General features: G+C 28.2%; 1 protein-coding gene across 1 annotated transcript; it reads right to left on the bottom strand.

The window, feature by feature from the left end:
• Positions 1–2,829: 2,829 nt before the first annotated feature.
• LOC135931292 (protein YIPF5-like) lies at positions 2,830–6,258 on the bottom strand. The gene is made up of 6 exons (XM_065468292.1): positions 6,094–6,258; positions 5,864–6,054; positions 5,785–5,819; positions 5,637–5,747; positions 5,395–5,576; positions 2,830–3,145 (listed from the first exon to the last, which is right to left on the bottom strand). The coding sequence occupies exons 1-6, from the start codon at positions 6,222–6,224 to the stop codon at positions 2,983–2,985; spliced, it is 813 nt and encodes a 270-aa protein (XP_065324364.1). The 5' UTR covers positions 6,225–6,258; the 3' UTR covers positions 2,830–2,982.
• Positions 6,259–18,396: the final 12,138 nt, after the last annotated feature.

Here is an 18,396-nt window from a genome sequence, read left to right as displayed (position 1 = left end):
AAGTCTATTGGAAATTACATTAAGACTACTTAATGAAGAGGTGATTATTATGCCTGATCTGAACAGGTATGTGTAGTAAATAGTATAGGGTGAGATATAGGGGAATTAGTTTTAGCATGAAAAATTTCTGAAGTGGTGAGAATTCTAGATTTGTTAGTTTGAAATTATCTGTTAAAGAAATAAGCAGAGAAGCTGTTTACTTACATATCAGGTAGTTAAAAGTGCAATGGATCATGAAATTTGTTAGAGGAGAAGTGAATTGAGCAGCATAGCATAACTTGTAGGAGATCCTACTTTTAAAAGCGTGAGGATCACTAATAGAAAGTTTATGCCGAGGCTGAAGATTTAGAAATTGAAGGAGAATGCTAAATATAAACTTAATAGGACATTGACAATAAGAGAGGTCTGAGGTTGCACAGGTTTCCGGTGTAAACAAGGGGGGGAGCTAAACCTGATTGGAAACAACTTAGAATGTATGCGGAAGGGAAAATGGTGATGGAATTAAGAAATCAAAACAATATTATGCGTCCGTTGCTGATGGCAATGTATGCGGGGGCACAAAACGCGGTCCTAGCTATAAGCATAGGATAAAGAATGCAAAGGGTACTTGTAAGCGAGGACATTTTGAAGGAGCTGCGAGAAATTCAACTACTGTATTTGCTGTCAGAAATATTAGATACATAAACGATGTAATAGTGAGAAAGGTGGGAGATATTTGGCTTGACACTTATTTGTAGATTGTGTGTGAAAGGAGTCATGATGATATTGTAGTTAAGCGTGGATAGACATTGATAATAGATCAATTCGTTATTTGGGCAGCATGCTAAATGCAGATGGAAATGCTGATTCTGATGTTGTTGCAAGGGTTAAATATGCGTGAAAGAAGTACCGAAAGATGTCATATATAAAAAGGTATCTTTGAAGTTAAAGGGAAGAATTTAGGAAAGCTGCGTGAGAAATTGTAGTCCATAGTCGTAAAATATGGGCAATTAAAGTGTCACGCGAACTAAAATTGGAAAGAACGGAGATGAGAAAGGTTGGATGGATGTATGGTATCTGTGAGAGAGAGAAATCAGCAAGGAATTGCTATAAAAGATTGGGATAAAAACGATTGGATTGGTGATGAGTGAAGTAGGCTGAGGTGATTTGGGTATGTTGAACAAAAGATGATTAAAGAGATGCACCTCGATAAATAAGTGAATAAAGACCTCGAATAAGGCCCAAGACTGTGGATAGAGGACTGCACGGGCTGTCCGTAGCCCGACCCGGCCCGAGCCTCGGGCTCGGGTCGGGTATGGACATGAAAAAAGTTTTTTTCGGATTCGAGCTCGGGTTGTAAGAGCTGTCCGACCCGAAACCCGACCCGAAAAATAAATAATAATATTAATATCCTAAATGGTCATTATAATTTGTAATATTAATTATAAAATCATATCATTTTTTATTTATCACATTTTATCCAATGTCAATCATAATAACATGTCATGTCATTATCAATTATTATTTTATAATTTAGGACTTGTTTAAAGCCAGATAAACTGGACATCTCTTTATTTATATATCATAATTATTCACTTTGTGATACTTTTGATAATGATATTGATATGTTAACATAATATAATATGTTCATTATATTTTTTATATATTTATTAACTTATATATCATTATCATCTATATTCGACATAAATGATGCTTTTATTGTATTTTTATATAATCGCTATAATTTTTAAATTCGCTTGTATAATAATCTTTTTATAAAATTTTTAACAAATTAAATAAAATGCAACTTAATATATATCTTGAATAGATTATGGCCGTCAAATAAACTTTTATTTAAGGTGGCGATGAATAAATTAAATACACATAAATTTTCTTTGGCTATTATAATATTTAAACTCAAATTGCAAAATTTTATTCGGGCTCGGGTCGGGTTGAACTAAAAAATGTGTGCTCGGGCTCGGGTCGGGCTCGGACGAAAAAAATTTTAAATTCGGGCTCTGGTTGCGAAATGTGGATAAAAGGCGAAAAGGGAATTAGATATGAAGCTGACTTACCTAAATCTGGAAAACCATAATTAAATGGAGAAGATATTAATGCCTCCGGCACTGATACTTTTCTATTGATTCATAATAATAAAAATTAAAGACGTAATATGAATATAAATTACTATAAAAAATTTTATTATATCTTAAAATAAATTATCAGTTAAGTTAAATGTTTTTCCTTTCTATTCTTACATACAATGACACTAATGCTAGCCTAGAATAACTATTCATTTATTAAAATTCATTTGAAAGTGTACTAAATATACCTCAAAATTCATATATACACTCTAATGGCACTTAAAATGTCAAGGTTAGGTTTGCTAAAAACAAATTTGACCATAGATATTATAATTTGTAAAAAATATGGATTGATAAATAATAAGTCAAATTGTTTGTATTTATAATTCGTACCCATAAATCTCAAAATAAATATTTAGCATATTTTTTGGTTGAGAGGACAAAAGAAATTGAGCCAACTTTGGACCAAAAACATTAAATCTGCAGAACTCTGGATATATGAATATGCATAAAACTAGTGAGGATTAGAGAGCTAGATATTTGTTATTCAATTTTAGAGGAGAGTTATTATGCATTAGGTCATAATCTATGACAAATGCGATAAAATTGTATACATGTAAAAATTCTATGGGCTTGTCTAAATTTCTCTTAATATGAAGTTTTCGTATAGGAAGGTATTTTGATTTTAAATGAATAAATATATTTATTTTGATCCAAAAAATTTTACAAGAATTTTTTTGTATAAGATAAATTGAATTGTCTAAAAATCATTATAAATGTTATATATATAAAAGGGTATAACATTTACCCCTAAATTCATTTGTATTTATATATTTTTTTTGGTAAAATATATTTTATTATATATTAAGGGTGAATATTGTCAACATTAATCAAATTATTTTTTTTTTGTTTCATTCTTTCAGAAAACGGCTAAAAGTGCAAAAACGCCGTATAACAGGGCGCAGGGGTAAACGATGAGCAATTGTTGGCTCTCTAATCGCAGTGTTTCCACGAACATCTTCGAAGCGGAAACCGCGCACCATAATATCGAAGAAAGGATAAGTATCGTACCAGTTATGCTACTAAAATAAAAATTTGGTCATTAAATAATAAATATAAAAGTTGGTTAAATCAGGGAAGTGAACCCGGACTCTTCGTATCTTCGCTGAACCCAAAACCGAACCCTTTTTAAATGTGGAAGGTTAAAGGGAAAAAAAATCCCATCTCTTCCTTAGTTCACTCTAGAACCCTTGTGTGTGCAGGAGTAATCCTTATATTACGGGTTCTAGTGAACTAACGAAGTGATTGGGGTCGCTGCAGCAGTATAATTGTTTTTCGTGGAATAATTTTTTTTTTCACTTGGCATTTTTCAAAAATTTTCAATTTTTTTATACTTCTATTTAATAGGTAATATCTTATTTTTAATTTATTTCCATTTTTAATATTGGGAATTTTGTAGCGAGTGATTTGAATCAAAATCATTTGAGATCTGGCACATCTTATTATATTGTTCATTTATAACATTAAAAATAAGATGATTTTTTTTCATGATACAATCATCAAATGTATTATTCGTTTTAGGATTCGGTAAAATTTCGAAACAGGAATTTGGGTCATTCCATGACAAATCAACCACGAATCGGCCGACTCCCTTCTTTTTTTAAAAAATTTGATAAGGAAAGAAAAGATTAATGTGACTAAGAAATAGCTAATAATTTTTTGCCTCCTAACATTTATATTTTTGGAGAAAATAGGGATCAAAGTGGCAAAAATGACTTATTTTTAACATTATCTACCTTCTGTCAATTAAACATATCTTAAAAACAATATAATTGTAAAAAAATAAATATTCAAAATAACGTACAAGATTATACTTTTAGATAAAAAGATTTTTCCAATTTCCTGCCATTTTATTTAATGTATATGTTAACGTCAATGTGTTTTTTCCGGCAATGTGTTATTTTTTCAAATTTAAATCATTTTTTAGCGGGTTTCAAAATTTAAAAACTTGATTTTATCGGAAATGTATTCCATCATGTTTTGAATACCTACCCCGGTTAGAGTAATATTAGGAATGCTAATGTATTTATTATTTTTCTAATTTCCGTTTTAACTAAGGAATTAGAGCTAAAGGATGGTGCAAACCGATTATGTATAATCCCAGGCTAGCGGGATTCCCCTGCTCCATGGAATAAGTGTCATTCCGTCAGGCCTGATATTGTCCCCAAGATTAAGACCTACAGGTTCCAAAGTTGATGGAATATTAGCTGAACGAAGAGTTCTAGCAATAATTAAATTTGCTTGGTGGCGTGGATGGCGGCCTTTAAAAAAAGGACAGTGAAGAGGGTGACGACCTAGACTGTTGACAGGGAGCTGATATATGTTACAAGATGAGGGTGTGACAAAATCCCGCTAGCCTGGGATTATACATGTGTTGATTGGTTTGTACCATCCTTTAGCAATTCCTTAGTTAGAGAGGAAATTCGAAAATTTCATAAATTAGCATTCCTATAACTACTCTAACCCCATTGTTTCTGACACAATCGGTGCTTTTAGATCCAGAGCAAAGAATTTTTTCAAGGATTCAGCCATAAAATGCGCTTAATTTTTGGTGATCCTCAGAAAGATTTTTTTTACCTTCGTCAACAAATTTCAAAGGAAATTTGTAGGTCTCAGAGTATATCAATCCACAGAGCCATAACCTAGATGAAACTCCTCATGTTCTTTTTTTTTAAATATATTACATTATTTTAATACCTTATTTTCTTAATAAATAATATATATATATATATTATTTTATATAGCTTATATCTTTTATTATAAATTGTAATTGTTTTTAAATCGAAATAAAAATAAAAAAATTATTTTCAAAAATATACACATTTAAGATGAAACAACTATATCATTAACCAAACAGAAAAGATGAATGAGGCAAAGCAGCTTCTATAAGAATAAAATATAAATCTTTATCTTTATTTTGATGCTTCAGTATGAAATTGTGTGGTTAGATTATCTAGTTGAGATATGATAAATATTGAAGACATTATGGGCCATTTTACAGAAAAGAATATAATAAAATAATTAATTAATCTTAGTAATTTAAAAAATATATATAAAGGGCCCCCCATGGAAGCACCACACTTCTCTGTAGATCTCTACACTTATTTTAGCTAATTCCAAGTTTTTATACTGCAAAATTGTTCGAACCTTTAAATTTTGGCTTAGTTTAGAAGTTAAAATTATTTTAGGCTCAAAAATTTGGAAAGCCATATTGGAGTTGGCCAAAGTTAGATAGCAAAGCTTAAAAATTGTAAGTAAATTAAGTATTTACTTCAATGTCAAAAAAATGCTGATGATAGACAGGATAATAATAGGTAAAAGGCTATAACCAAGGACACTGATGATGCACAGGAAGGATACACCAAGTGAGCTCATTAAATTAAGTAGGCAATATATGCTTAAGCTTCCTAAGCCACTAATCCCATATATGTATCCAAAGTGAACTTTACCAGCCTTTGTAGATATGTAAAATAATATTAAAACTATTAAGGTATAAAAAAACATTTTTTTTACCAATAATAAACTCATACCAAACAACAAACAGAACAACAAGGGTCCAGCTAAGTCATTTTCAGTATTCAATTGCGAATTACATTTTTTAAATGGATTTAAGACAGATAATGTCTAAATTATATGTTTAAAAAAAATTATATATGATTACTTTGTATCTGATACAATTAAAATCAATTCCTAGTTCTAAAAATAAAATATAGATAAATATTTCATGAAAAAATGAATACCTTCTAATAGAGGTGGCTCATTTTCTTCTAATTCAGATGAATAATTATAACTTGGATTTGGTTTTGTAGTGCTAACAGGTGTGAATATCTGACCTTGATAATTTTGATTATAAGGATTATTATATACGTTATAATTCGATGTTGGAGATTCAACACTTAGATTCTGGCCATAATCAAATTGTTGAAATTGTCTGCATATTATTGAATTTATAAATAAAAAATAGATTTACATATCTCCTGGAGGGTTTAAAGGGTTATATATCAAGGGACTAACTGATCTAGGATCTTGATAATTTGGATTAGCAAATGAGTTCGGTTGTTGCTCTTTAGTTGATATGGGGTACCAGAAATTTTCCGACATCGTGTAGGAATTGGATAGACGCTTATATATTGTATTCAATTCTATAAAAAAATATATATGAAAAAAAATAAATAAAGATATGTTTTTAATAATTTATGTATTATTGATTAATTATACATAAATAACTATAATTATTAAAATATTTTAAATATTAATAATATAAATTGTTATTTTCTTTTCCTGTGGCATAATTGTCAAACTTTAACATCTGATTTATAAATTTATATTAGCCCACGTGACCTATCAGTTTCATAAATTATTATTAAAAATGATGAAATTATATTATGAACCATTTTATATCTTAATCCTAACTCATAGCACTCAAACCTTTAAACCCATATATCTTTAACTTTTATTCCTGATAGAAATCTGTAACTGGACACCAGGGATCAAGCGTACCAAAGTCGGTTTAGTTAGATAAAAATAACTCTTCGGGATTACTATTTGGTTCATAAAAATAACAATATCAATTCGGTTTGAATTTATAACCTTCTAAAACTTTTAGCCTAAATTATGTAAAGAAAAAAACATTTTTAAAAATTTTACTACTATTCTTATAAAAATTATTGAGCTATACAATTAAAATATTTTTAAGATTATCTTCTCTTCTGTCAAATTATAGCGATAAGGAGGAAGAATAAATTTTATGACTGAAATTTTGATAGCCTAACCGTCAAATAACAATATACAAAAAAATATCTAAAAATATTTGATATTTATCAGTCAAAACTGATTATTAATAATTAAAAGAGTTTAAAAAATCAAAAGGTTAAAATAGTAAGCATTTTTAGAGGTTCGGTGTTGGTTCAGGTGACATATTTTTTAACGGTTCAGATTCGGGTTTGGGTGGTAAATAAAAACTGTCAATTTCGGTTTACAGATTACGTTTACATTAAGTTTGAATCCCTCGGCATCGTTAAATATTTTGTGCCTGGGTGGACAATTTATTCAAATATAGGTAAGGTTTTGGAAATCTCTGATTTTTTATAAATCTTATTAGGCCACTCAGGCATTTAATTTTTATATATTTTATTGAATTTCAAGCTAATACTTTGATTGATACTATTTGGAAATAAATTACAATATATTTATTTCTTGTGTTTTAATAGCTGTAACTAAAATACCAAATCTTTAAATAATATACTAATTTTCACTAAAAATTAAACAAGTTATTTATGAGATGATTAAGTTAAAAATGCACAAAGCAGTTATCAAACATGATGCTGGTGTTGTAGAAATATGGTCATAGAGGTTGATATAAGTGCCTCCTTAATTGACATTTGGAGAAAAATATATATTAAAAAGATAATAGCCTGCAAGTTCTTATCAAAATATTTACCCCCTAAGGCTAACATTTCGTAAAACTATAATGGGCAGGATAAAGGTTCGTAAAATTTTTACTGGCCGGGCTAAACAAATTTTAATTTAAATATATAACGTGTCGGGCTGGCCTGTGATTTTTTTTAAATAACCTATAACAGGCAGGGCCTATCAAATTAATTTCCTAGAGAGGCTGGACAATATGGGGGTCACTAGATAAAAGCTAGTGCTAAAGTACCTCTTTTTGAAAATTAGCCGAAATATAAATTAGTTTCGCACCCTATCTATATTATAATTTTCCGATGTCCTCACTACGTCATCATGACGTCATGTCATCGCCACGTCATGTCATCGCTACGTCATGTCATCGCTACGTCATGTCATCGCTACGTCATGTCATCGGTACGTATTTATTTTTTTTTTATTTGTTGATTTTATTTATTTATTTTATACAAACAGATTAATGGAATTTCGAGAATTGATGGTGTACACATACCTAACATGGATTGAGAGATTTGAAAAATCGTCTTTGAATTGATAAAAACAATATTCCCTCAACTCTGTAAATATGAATGAAACTTTTTATTTCACTTAATCATTTCTTTATTTTTTAGATTACCTTATCAATTTTCATCTCATATTATCAATTACTAATTAATGAAATCTCTGCAAGATACTCAACTTGTATATTTATTTTGAACATACTCACAATTTTTGTCAGTACTTACATTACTCTATATTATAATTTTCCGATGTCCTCACTATGTCATCGTAACGTCATGTCATCGCTACGTCATGTCATCGCTACGTCATGTCATCGCTACGTCATGTCATCACTACGTCATGTCATCGCTACGTCATGTCATCGCTACGTCATGTCATCGGTACGTATTTATTTTTATTTATTTTATTTGTTGATTTTATTTATTTATTTTATACAAACAGATTAATGGAATTTCCAGAATTGATCATACATAACATGGATTGAGAGATTTGAAAAATCGTCTTTGAATTGTTAAAAATAATATTCCCTCAACTTTGTAAATATGAATGAAACTTTTTATTTCACCTAATCCTTTCTTTATTTTTTAGATTACCTTATCAATTTTCATCTCATATTATCAATTAAACATTAATGAAATCTCTACAAGATACTCAACTTGTATATTTATTTTGAACATACTTACAATTTTTGTCAGTACATTACAATTTTTTATACTCATATTTTTCTTTCATAACCAATAATTAAGAAGATACCCAAGTATATTTAAATATTCTTATCCTAACCTATTTATAATCTCCAATCCTTATAAATAACTCTTTCTTTATTTTTTCCCTTCCCTTAATGAATTTGTTTATCACTAAATTTTATTATCTCATTATTTTCTTTCTATTTCTATTATCTATTAACCACTATTTCTCAAAACCTTATCAATTCCTTAAATTTAATTTTTATTATTTTTATAATATAATAATTTATACCTTCTTTTTTCCCCCCTTTTTTAATCTTATTTTTTTATTACCTAATTAATTAACCTTAATAACATTACATACATCATATTATTTTTTAACTTTTAGAATATCATAATAGGCTTGATAAGTCCCCCAAAATTTTTTTTGATGATAGCCCTCCAACTACTAGAAATATGCATCTAATATTGACCCATTTACCGGTTTTACATTATTTTAATGTTTGTTTATTTATATTTTTGCCTGATTTCATTATTTGTCTAGGCTAACCCTAATCCCTCACATTGCTACAAAACATGATGAATCTATTATTAAATATAAGCAAAGAAAATAATGACGATTAAACAAACGCCTTACACGTTCTAGAGTTACTGTTAGACAAAATAATAAAGAACTACGCTTGAAATAAACTCATCTGGAGGTTTATTTTGTTTTTTTTAAATCTTATATTTTATATCTATGTTTATTTTATTTCCACATAGTTTTTTCAAATTATACTATCACCACTACCACAATCCCTATGCCTCCGCCTATTTTTTAACAAAACATTTAATTCTGTATTATCATTCACTTTACTAGGAGTTAATATAAATATTACTTTATCCGATTCTCTGAGAAACTTTCATGAATATTTAGAGGAATGTTCAAACTTGAATGTACAGTACGGCCAATTTCATCAACTTTATTAATGGAAAAATATGCAGTAGTTCTGTCGTGACCTTTAAAACAATACTTACAACCGTTTTATGGTTGAGTTAACATTGTCGTTCATGATTATATTTTAGAAGGGGATACCAATGCTGACATTGACAGAAATATCGTTTTGCGTGTTCAAACTTGAATGTACAGTACGGCCAATTTAATCAACTTTATTAATGGAAATATATGCAGTAGTTCTGTCGTGGCCTTTATAACAATACTTACGACCGTTTTATGGTTGAGTTAACATTGTCGTTCATGATTCTATTTTAAAGGGGGATACCAATGCTGACATTGACAGAAATATCGTTTTGCGTTCTTCTTTTACCAGTATCCCAAGGCATAGGCATATCATCTTTATCAGGACGTAATGTGTTTTGTACACTGTGTTAATCCGTCCTTTCATCTACAACCCTAAATGATATAAAATTATACATTAATTATTTCCTCTCCAGATGACCGCCCAGATTTATTTTGTCGCTTTTTCCATCAAAAATTAAAATGTCAACAAGGATTTGCTCTTAATTTTATCAAATACATAATAAATAATCCTTATTATTTTTTAAAAATATTATCCAAAATTTATATGTCAATAAAAAAAATATCTTAAAAAATATATAAATAATTTGCATATAAGTTTCATTAGTGTTTAATAGCATTTTTGTAATTTAAATAGAGAGCATTTTTTTTTTTACTTAACATAAAAAAATATATATCCCTTATCAAATTCTTTGGCAAATAATTTCAGAAATGCAAGACATACATTAAATTTATCTGAAAAACAACAATAACCCTATATAATAAACAACATATTTTTTAGAAATAATTTTGATTGATCATATTACAAAAAAGTATAAGAGTCGGTTATTTTTATTTTATTTGTTATGATTCTCTAATAAGTGGTTGCCCAGGCCTTCCCAGTTTCCCTTAATACAGAATTTACATGTTTTTTTTCCATATTAGACTAATTGGTAAATCAGATATTTCCCGTTCATGTGATGATATTAAAAATTTAACTATCTCCGAGGCGGGAAAAAATTTTCAAACAAAATTATAATGGGTAGGACTGGGCTTGGAACCTCAAAATTAATATTAGCTTGCACCTGACTTGGGAATATCTTTTACAAATTATCAAGGGATGAGCTGGGCTTGATAAACATTTTTAAAATTATAAGATCTTGGATGCTTCCTAATATTGTGAGCTTGAACCTAGCATGACATCTATCGTAAAAAATGAATAAAAATCTCATCCCCCGTCATTTTTGACGGGCTTTCTACTAGTATATATAAAATTAACACCCAATTTTTAAATAATTAGCACATTTAAAAAAATACATTAATATTTTATTTCATTACTTTCTTAACCAAATTTTAGGACTTAATTGTACATATTTTGTCGGTGAAACAGAAACTGAATAAAAAAAGCCTAGAGTGTTTTAAGCTTGTTCACACTTTTGGTATCTTCTTTGTAAACCAATATAGAATCCTTCCGGAAAAATATTCTTCCTGACCATTTGTATAATATATACTTCAACGATAACCAGGAAATGCTTAGAATCTGTTTAATATAAATATAATCAATATTAGGGGGGTGGAGGAGGGGGTGTTAAATATTTCTTTAATTATATGCTTGTAATCATACTTCATCTTGACTTATTTATTTTATAATCCCTCTTGTTGCTAAATATCTTGTCAATCTCGCCTCTCTTATCTCTATGGAATGTATTGGCCACTTGTATAACGTCTTCTATTTTGTTTTCTTGGATATAGGATTCAATTCTTTCTACTCTCTTATCTTTAGTTGGTGCCAAAGATATATCGCTAATAGGATTTATATACAAAGATAGTAAATTTTAATGCTGTAAAGTAACCAGGGTTGTGTAGCATACTGATACAAAATACAAGATGTTTTTCTATCTTGTATCTTTTTGAACTTTTCACAAGGATTTTATATTCAAGTTACAAATTATCAAAAATATCTATATCTTAATCAACTTTGCATTCAAAAAAATAAAAATACCTTAAAAATACCATCCATTGTTCTTACAAATTTATGCGATTATTTCTTATGTAATTGCTTTCTATCAAAATCTGTTTACTTTCAGTTCAGAAATTTAATAATTTAAATATTAATTAAAAAATGTGATTGATTGGTTAGGCCAATAACCAAAAAGTATCGGTATCATTTAATATCGTTATAAGCAAAAAAATTTAATATAGGCTCATCATTGTAAATAACAAATGCTACAATTTTTTCTAAACTTGAAATAAAAAAAATTAGTTTTTTTTATAAACGTAAAATTAAATATCAGATTGTTTCCCCCAATTTGCTCAAAAAAACTAGCAGGAGGCATGAGAAAACGTCAATGAGTCAAAAATTAGGCATAAAATCATGATAGCCAAGTGACCACCAGTTTCCTTACGATGCGTTTAACTCCCAAAAGCGCATATCAATGATATAAATTAATTGACGCGATCCTCTGGCGTTGGCTTAACCCTTAAATACTCCGGTGAAAAAAATGACGTTAGTACTAGGGTGTGGTTTAATAGACCCTAATTTCAAATGTTATCTCTTGTAATATTCATTATTTTCATTTGATATTTGGATATAAGATAGATCTAACTTTAAGCTTAATAAAATATTTAAATATTTTTATTTCTTAAGCCTAGATTAAAGATAATAAGGATAATTATAATTTGTGCCAAATTTTTTTAAAAAAGCTTACTTTTTTAAAATTTCAAATATAAAATTAAAAAAATAACTTATCCATCATATAATCATGATAATTCATAATATGGATCTTTATTCTTCAATATAAAAAAAAATTACACTAATACATTCAAATATAAAAAAATATAGAACATACAAATTTACTCTGGTGGGGTCTCACAAACCCCAATCAGTCACAAAATGCTTATATCTTAAAAACTACTCAACCAAAATATATAAAATTTGGAATATAAATTCTAAGATATATCTGATGAAGCTACTGAATCCAGATCATAATATTTAACCGTTTTATGTAATATCATTTCTAGCAAGCCTGGGGTTTCATATACCCCACCGGAGTATTGATGGGTTAAATAGTTTAATTTCACCAATAAATACTTTTTTTAAATAATTTTAAATCAACAAAATAGAAAATACATTCAAAATTGAATTAAATATAATCAAGCATATACAGGCACATCTGATTGTATTAGAATATATATTTTTTTAATTTCATAAAATATTTAAAAAAAAAATAGAAATAAATTGAATCGAAATAAAGCAATTCGAACAGAAATTATATAGAAATTTTAAAAATGTTTTATCCTTTAGACTGTAAATCGGAATATAGCCACATTGAGCAAATGTCAGTAGTATTTCGATTTTGATGTAAATAATAGAACTGCGGATAAAAATGAGCATTTTTCAAAGTTTTTAGTTGAGAAGCACTGGCAAAAACTTAAAAAAATAATAATAAAATTGCTTATGAATTAGTTTTTAATTTATTAACTTTATATAAGTAATCTACGATGATGACATTGGATGAATAAGATTTGACTTCAAAAATTGATCTTGATTTATGAACCACAGCTTTCGTGCCTTGAACCGGGTTGCCATGTCTCCTCCCATCAGCGGGAGACTCCCGCAATTTTTTAATTTACACGCAGACATCTCTCTCCCGCAAAACTACCGCAATTTTTTAATTTCTCCCGCAATTTTTTTAAAAAGTATTTTAACGTTTTGAATATATAAATATAAGAGACAATAATTAATTATTTTTATATTTTTAAAATAAATTTTAAATATTTCGAAAAACATGCAAACCAAAGTGTATTTACCTAATTGAGGCAACAATAATGACTAAATACCAATTGGCTGTATACAACATGATTCTTAAAAGAAGGCAATGAATGTACTATTTGTGGATGTCGAAATAATTGTGAGGAAATGTTTTAACGAATTTAGTTTATCAACTAAAAGAGTTAATGAATTAAAAGAGTTGGAGGAGTAGTCTGACTTGGAATGGTGTGAATTGTTGCGATATATACCTATCAGGTGGTTATCATTAATACCTGCCATCGATAGAATTTTAAAATTTTACAAAAATACTTTTTAAATAAAGATTTTAAAAGCTGTCCTAAAATTTTGAAAAATTTATTGGATCATGAAATGGCAGAGGCATATTTGGGATTAGTTTCACATGTAGGAAATCTACTTCATGCAGTTAATATTCAGTTGTAATCAGAATATTCTTTATTAATAAAGATTCACTAAATCATGCTACAGTTCTGTTCTCTACATAAAAATTGATAATAAATTTTATAGCGCTATTGCTAAAAATATTATATTAAAATGTTCAAATAATATTCTAATTAATACATTTTTAAATGAAGCAGATATTTTTAAATTTTAGAATATTTACAATCAAAATTTGATTTTAATAACTCTATTTACAAATGTATAAATATGACCTTGGAACAGAAACCATCAATTGATAGTTTTTGTAATTTAATAAATATATTAAAAATACTGAAAAACATTGATGTCTTGTTTGAGGAGATTGTAATTCTCTCTATTTTTTATGATTAGCCAGAATACTTAAAGTTAGATGGTCTAAAAGTAGAGGAGAAATGGGTTAAATTTTTTCGTAATAACAATAAATCCCCATGCTTGGAATAAATATGCTAGTATATCTTCTCCTTACCTCATTCTAATGCCTCATCCGAGCGCATTTTTAGCCTGATGAGGACTGCCTGGAAAAAGTAGATAAATCGGATTGCTTTAACAACATTAGAGGCCGAGCTAATGGTTAAACAAATTTGTAATATGTCATGCCTGAAATTTTATAAATATCTCAATAATGACGGTAAACGTTTAGTTCCATTATTTAAATCTCAAATAAAATATAATTAAAATTATAACTATTTAATTTTCCATATTTTTTTTATATTTTATAAAATCTTATTTATACATTCGCATAATATATATATATTTTTTACATTGTAAATCAAAAATAGAGAGCATTACAATCTCCTCAAACAAGACACCAATGTCTATTGGTATTTTTAAAATATTTGAACATTTTAATATAGTTTTATCAATGGCGACATAAAATTTATTGTCAATTTTTAACTGTAAAGATGAACACATCTGCAGCTTTGTGAATCTTTGTTAAGATTCTTCTGATTGCAGCTAAACATTAACAGCATGTAGCAGATTTTCTACATGTGAAATCAATCCTAAATATACCTCTACCATTCATTATTGAAAAAAATTTTCAAAATGTTAGGACAGCTTTTATATTCTTTATTTAAGAAATTATTTTTAAAGGTTTATAAAATTTTAAGATTCTATCGATGGCGGGTATTAGGAACATATCGCAACTATCATTGTGCTGACTCAATTCTGTAAATACACTCTGATTTTTTCCAAATTCACCGAGACATTATCAGATCAGAAAGCTGACATGCAATTTATTGATAATCCCGAATCTACTATATTTACCATTATATGGTTAACTTTGGATTTTTCACTATTTTAGGGGGAAAAATGCATCTGTTAGTATTGCATATGTATGTCCATCTTTCAAATCGTTAAGAATTGACCACCTGAATTCAGGTTCTAAAGCATTGATGATATCCTTGCTCATTTTTGTTATACAAGTAAAGTTTTCATTTATCTTGGAGTCGTTAAATATTATGAGAAAAGATTCTAGGCACACATTATAATGATAAGTAGCTCTGTGAATGTTGTACTACAAGATAAGTGATTACAATTACCGTAAGCGTAACTGTAGTTGCATCTGTATTATTTCTTATTTTTGGAGAATATTTTTGTTTTGCAATGGATGCATAGACACTCTCCTGCACTGATTAATAATGTGATTGAACAGTAATAAATAAAATAAATATAATTGAAATGAGTACAATATTACCTTATTATGTATTTAAACGTGATACGTGAATCCCTATAATGTTATACACACACACAAAGTAGATTTCTAATTACGGATGTTTTGCGGGGGACATTCGCATAAAATATATTTTTTACATTGTAAAATTAAAATCGTTTGTTTTTTTTTATAAAATTTTATCTTGTTTACATTGTTTTATATTTAAAAAGGAACGTTGGTTTTTTTTATAAATTAATATTTTAATAAATCAAGATGTTATTTTATTTTGAAAAATAGTTACCGACATTGTATTTATATATACTAATTATAAAAACTAATAGTCGGATAATTAAGTCAATTCAAAATCCCGGCCTAAGACCCGCAAATAATTTTTTTTTAGCAAATACCATATTACTCCCGCAATTTAAAAATTTTGACCTGGCAACCTTGGCCTTGAACCATATAAAAAATTTATTGATAAATCCCCCCCCCCCCAAAGCCAAAAAATGCAGATGCCGGATATATTTTTCAACTTTGAACAATTTTTTCTATTATGAATAAAAAATAAAATTATTTAAAAAAATAAAATTATTCAAAGATTTTCAGTTGCAAGATGTAAAAATTGTTAAAAGCCCAATTTGGGTATATTTAAAAAAACGGCCTTAATAATATTTTAGCCAGAATAATATTATTAAGTCTCGACATTGGCAAATAGAGGTCAAAACCTTTATGCCATCTAAAAAAATCTCCAGGCTTATTATTTTAGATATAATCTTAATCGGGCCATTTTTAAATATCAACCCAAATCAGGCTTTTTAACACCACTAATGTAAAAGTGTAAAAGTTACTAAACAAATTCATGGCAATTTTGGATAAATATATAATTCTATTCTTTATAATAAATCAGGACAAAAATTGGTCAAAATACAGATAAACCTGTACTTGCCCATAAAAATATTGCTAAATTAATAATACTAGTAGAAAGCCCGTTAAAAATGACGTGAATGAGGTTTTTATTCATTTTTTTACGATAGATGTCATGCCAGGTCTAAGCTCACAATATTAGGAAGCATATAATTATAAAAAAGTTTATCAAGCCCAGCTCAACTCTTAATAATTTGTAAAAGATATTCCGTCAGGTGCAAGCTAATATTAATTTTGAGGTTCCAAGCCCAGTCGTATCCAATATAATTTTGAAAATTTTTTCCCACCTCGGAGATAGTTAAATTTTTAATTGATTTATCATCAAATGAAGGGGAAATATCTGATTTACCAATTAGTTTAAGATGTAAAAAAAAACATGTGAATTCCCTATTAAGGGAAATTGGGAAGGCCTGGGCAAACCACTTATTAGAGAATCATGACAAATAAAATAAAAATAACCGACTCTTATACTTTTTGGTAATATAATCAAATAAAATTATATATAAAAAAATTGTTGTTTATTATATAGGGTTATTGTAGCTTTTCGGATAAATTTAATGTATGTCTTGCATTTCCCAAATTATTTGTCTATATTTTTATGTTAAGTAAAAAAAATGCTATCTATTTAATTTACAAAAATGCCATTAAACACTAATGAAACTTATATGCAAATTATTTATATATTCTTTATTGACATATAAATTTAGGCTAATTTTTTTAAAAAATGATGAGGAATAATTATTATGTTGTGTATTTGATAAAATTAAGATCAAATCCTTGTTGACATTTTTATTTTTGTTGGAAAAAGCAACAAAATAAATCTTGGCGGTCGTCTGGAGAGGAAATAATAAATGTGCAATTTCATATCATTTAGGGTTGTAGATGAAAGTAATGACGGATTACCAAAGCAGTGTACAAAACACATTACGTCCTGATAAAGATGAGGCATATGCCTATGCCTTGGGGTTGGGATACTGGTAAAAGAAAAACGCAAAATGGTATTTCTGTCAATGTCAGCATTGGTAGCCCCTATCATGAACGGCAATGTTAACTTAACCATAAAAAGGTAGTAAGAATTGTTATAAAGGCCACGACAGAACTACTGCATATTTTTCCATTATGAAAATGGCCGTACTGCACATTCAAGTTTGAACATTCCTCTAAATATTGAAAGTTCCTCAGAGAATCGGATAAAGTAATATTTATAATAACTCCTAGTAAAGTGAATGATAGTATGAAATTGAATGCTTATATTTGTTAAAAAATAGGCAGAGGTGGCTTAGGGATTGTGGTAGTGGTGATAGAAATATCATTTGGAGGCAACTGGGTGAAAATAAAATAAATATATAAATATCAAACATAAGAAAAAAAAACAAAATAAACCTCCAGAGGAGTTAATTTCAAGCCTAGTTCTTTATTATTTTGGCTAGCAGTAACTCTAGAACGGGCAAGGCGTTTGTTTATTCGTCATTATTTTCTTTGCTTATATTTAATAGATTCATCATGTTTTGTAGCAATGTGAGGGATTAAGTTTGGGTTAGCCTAGACAAATAAAGAAATTAGGCAAAAATATAAATAAACTATTGTTGAAATTAAATAAACATGAAAATAATGTAAACCAGTAGATGGGTCAATATTAACCAAGCCCAGAGATATTAAATTTTTAATTAATGAAGGGGAAATCTCTGATTTATCAATTAGTCTACGGGTAAAATATATTTATTTATAAAAATATTAACATAAGACTAACATTTAACATCAAAAATTCCAATCTAGGTTCAAGCCCACAATATTTGGAAAAAATTTCCAAGCATTCAATATCTTAATAATTTAAAAAGATTTTCTCAAGCCCATTTCAATCCCTAATAATTTTGAAA

Source organism: Gordionus sp. m RMFG-2023, chromosome 1, assembly GCF_954871325.1.
Source record: "Gordionus sp. m RMFG-2023 chromosome 1, tfGorSpeb1-WG-v2, whole genome shotgun sequence".
Lineage (NCBI taxonomy): Eukaryota > Metazoa > Nematomorpha > Gordioida > Chordodea > Parachordodidae > Gordionus > Gordionus sp. m RMFG-2023.
This window is presented reverse-complemented; position numbering and strand designations above follow the sequence as displayed.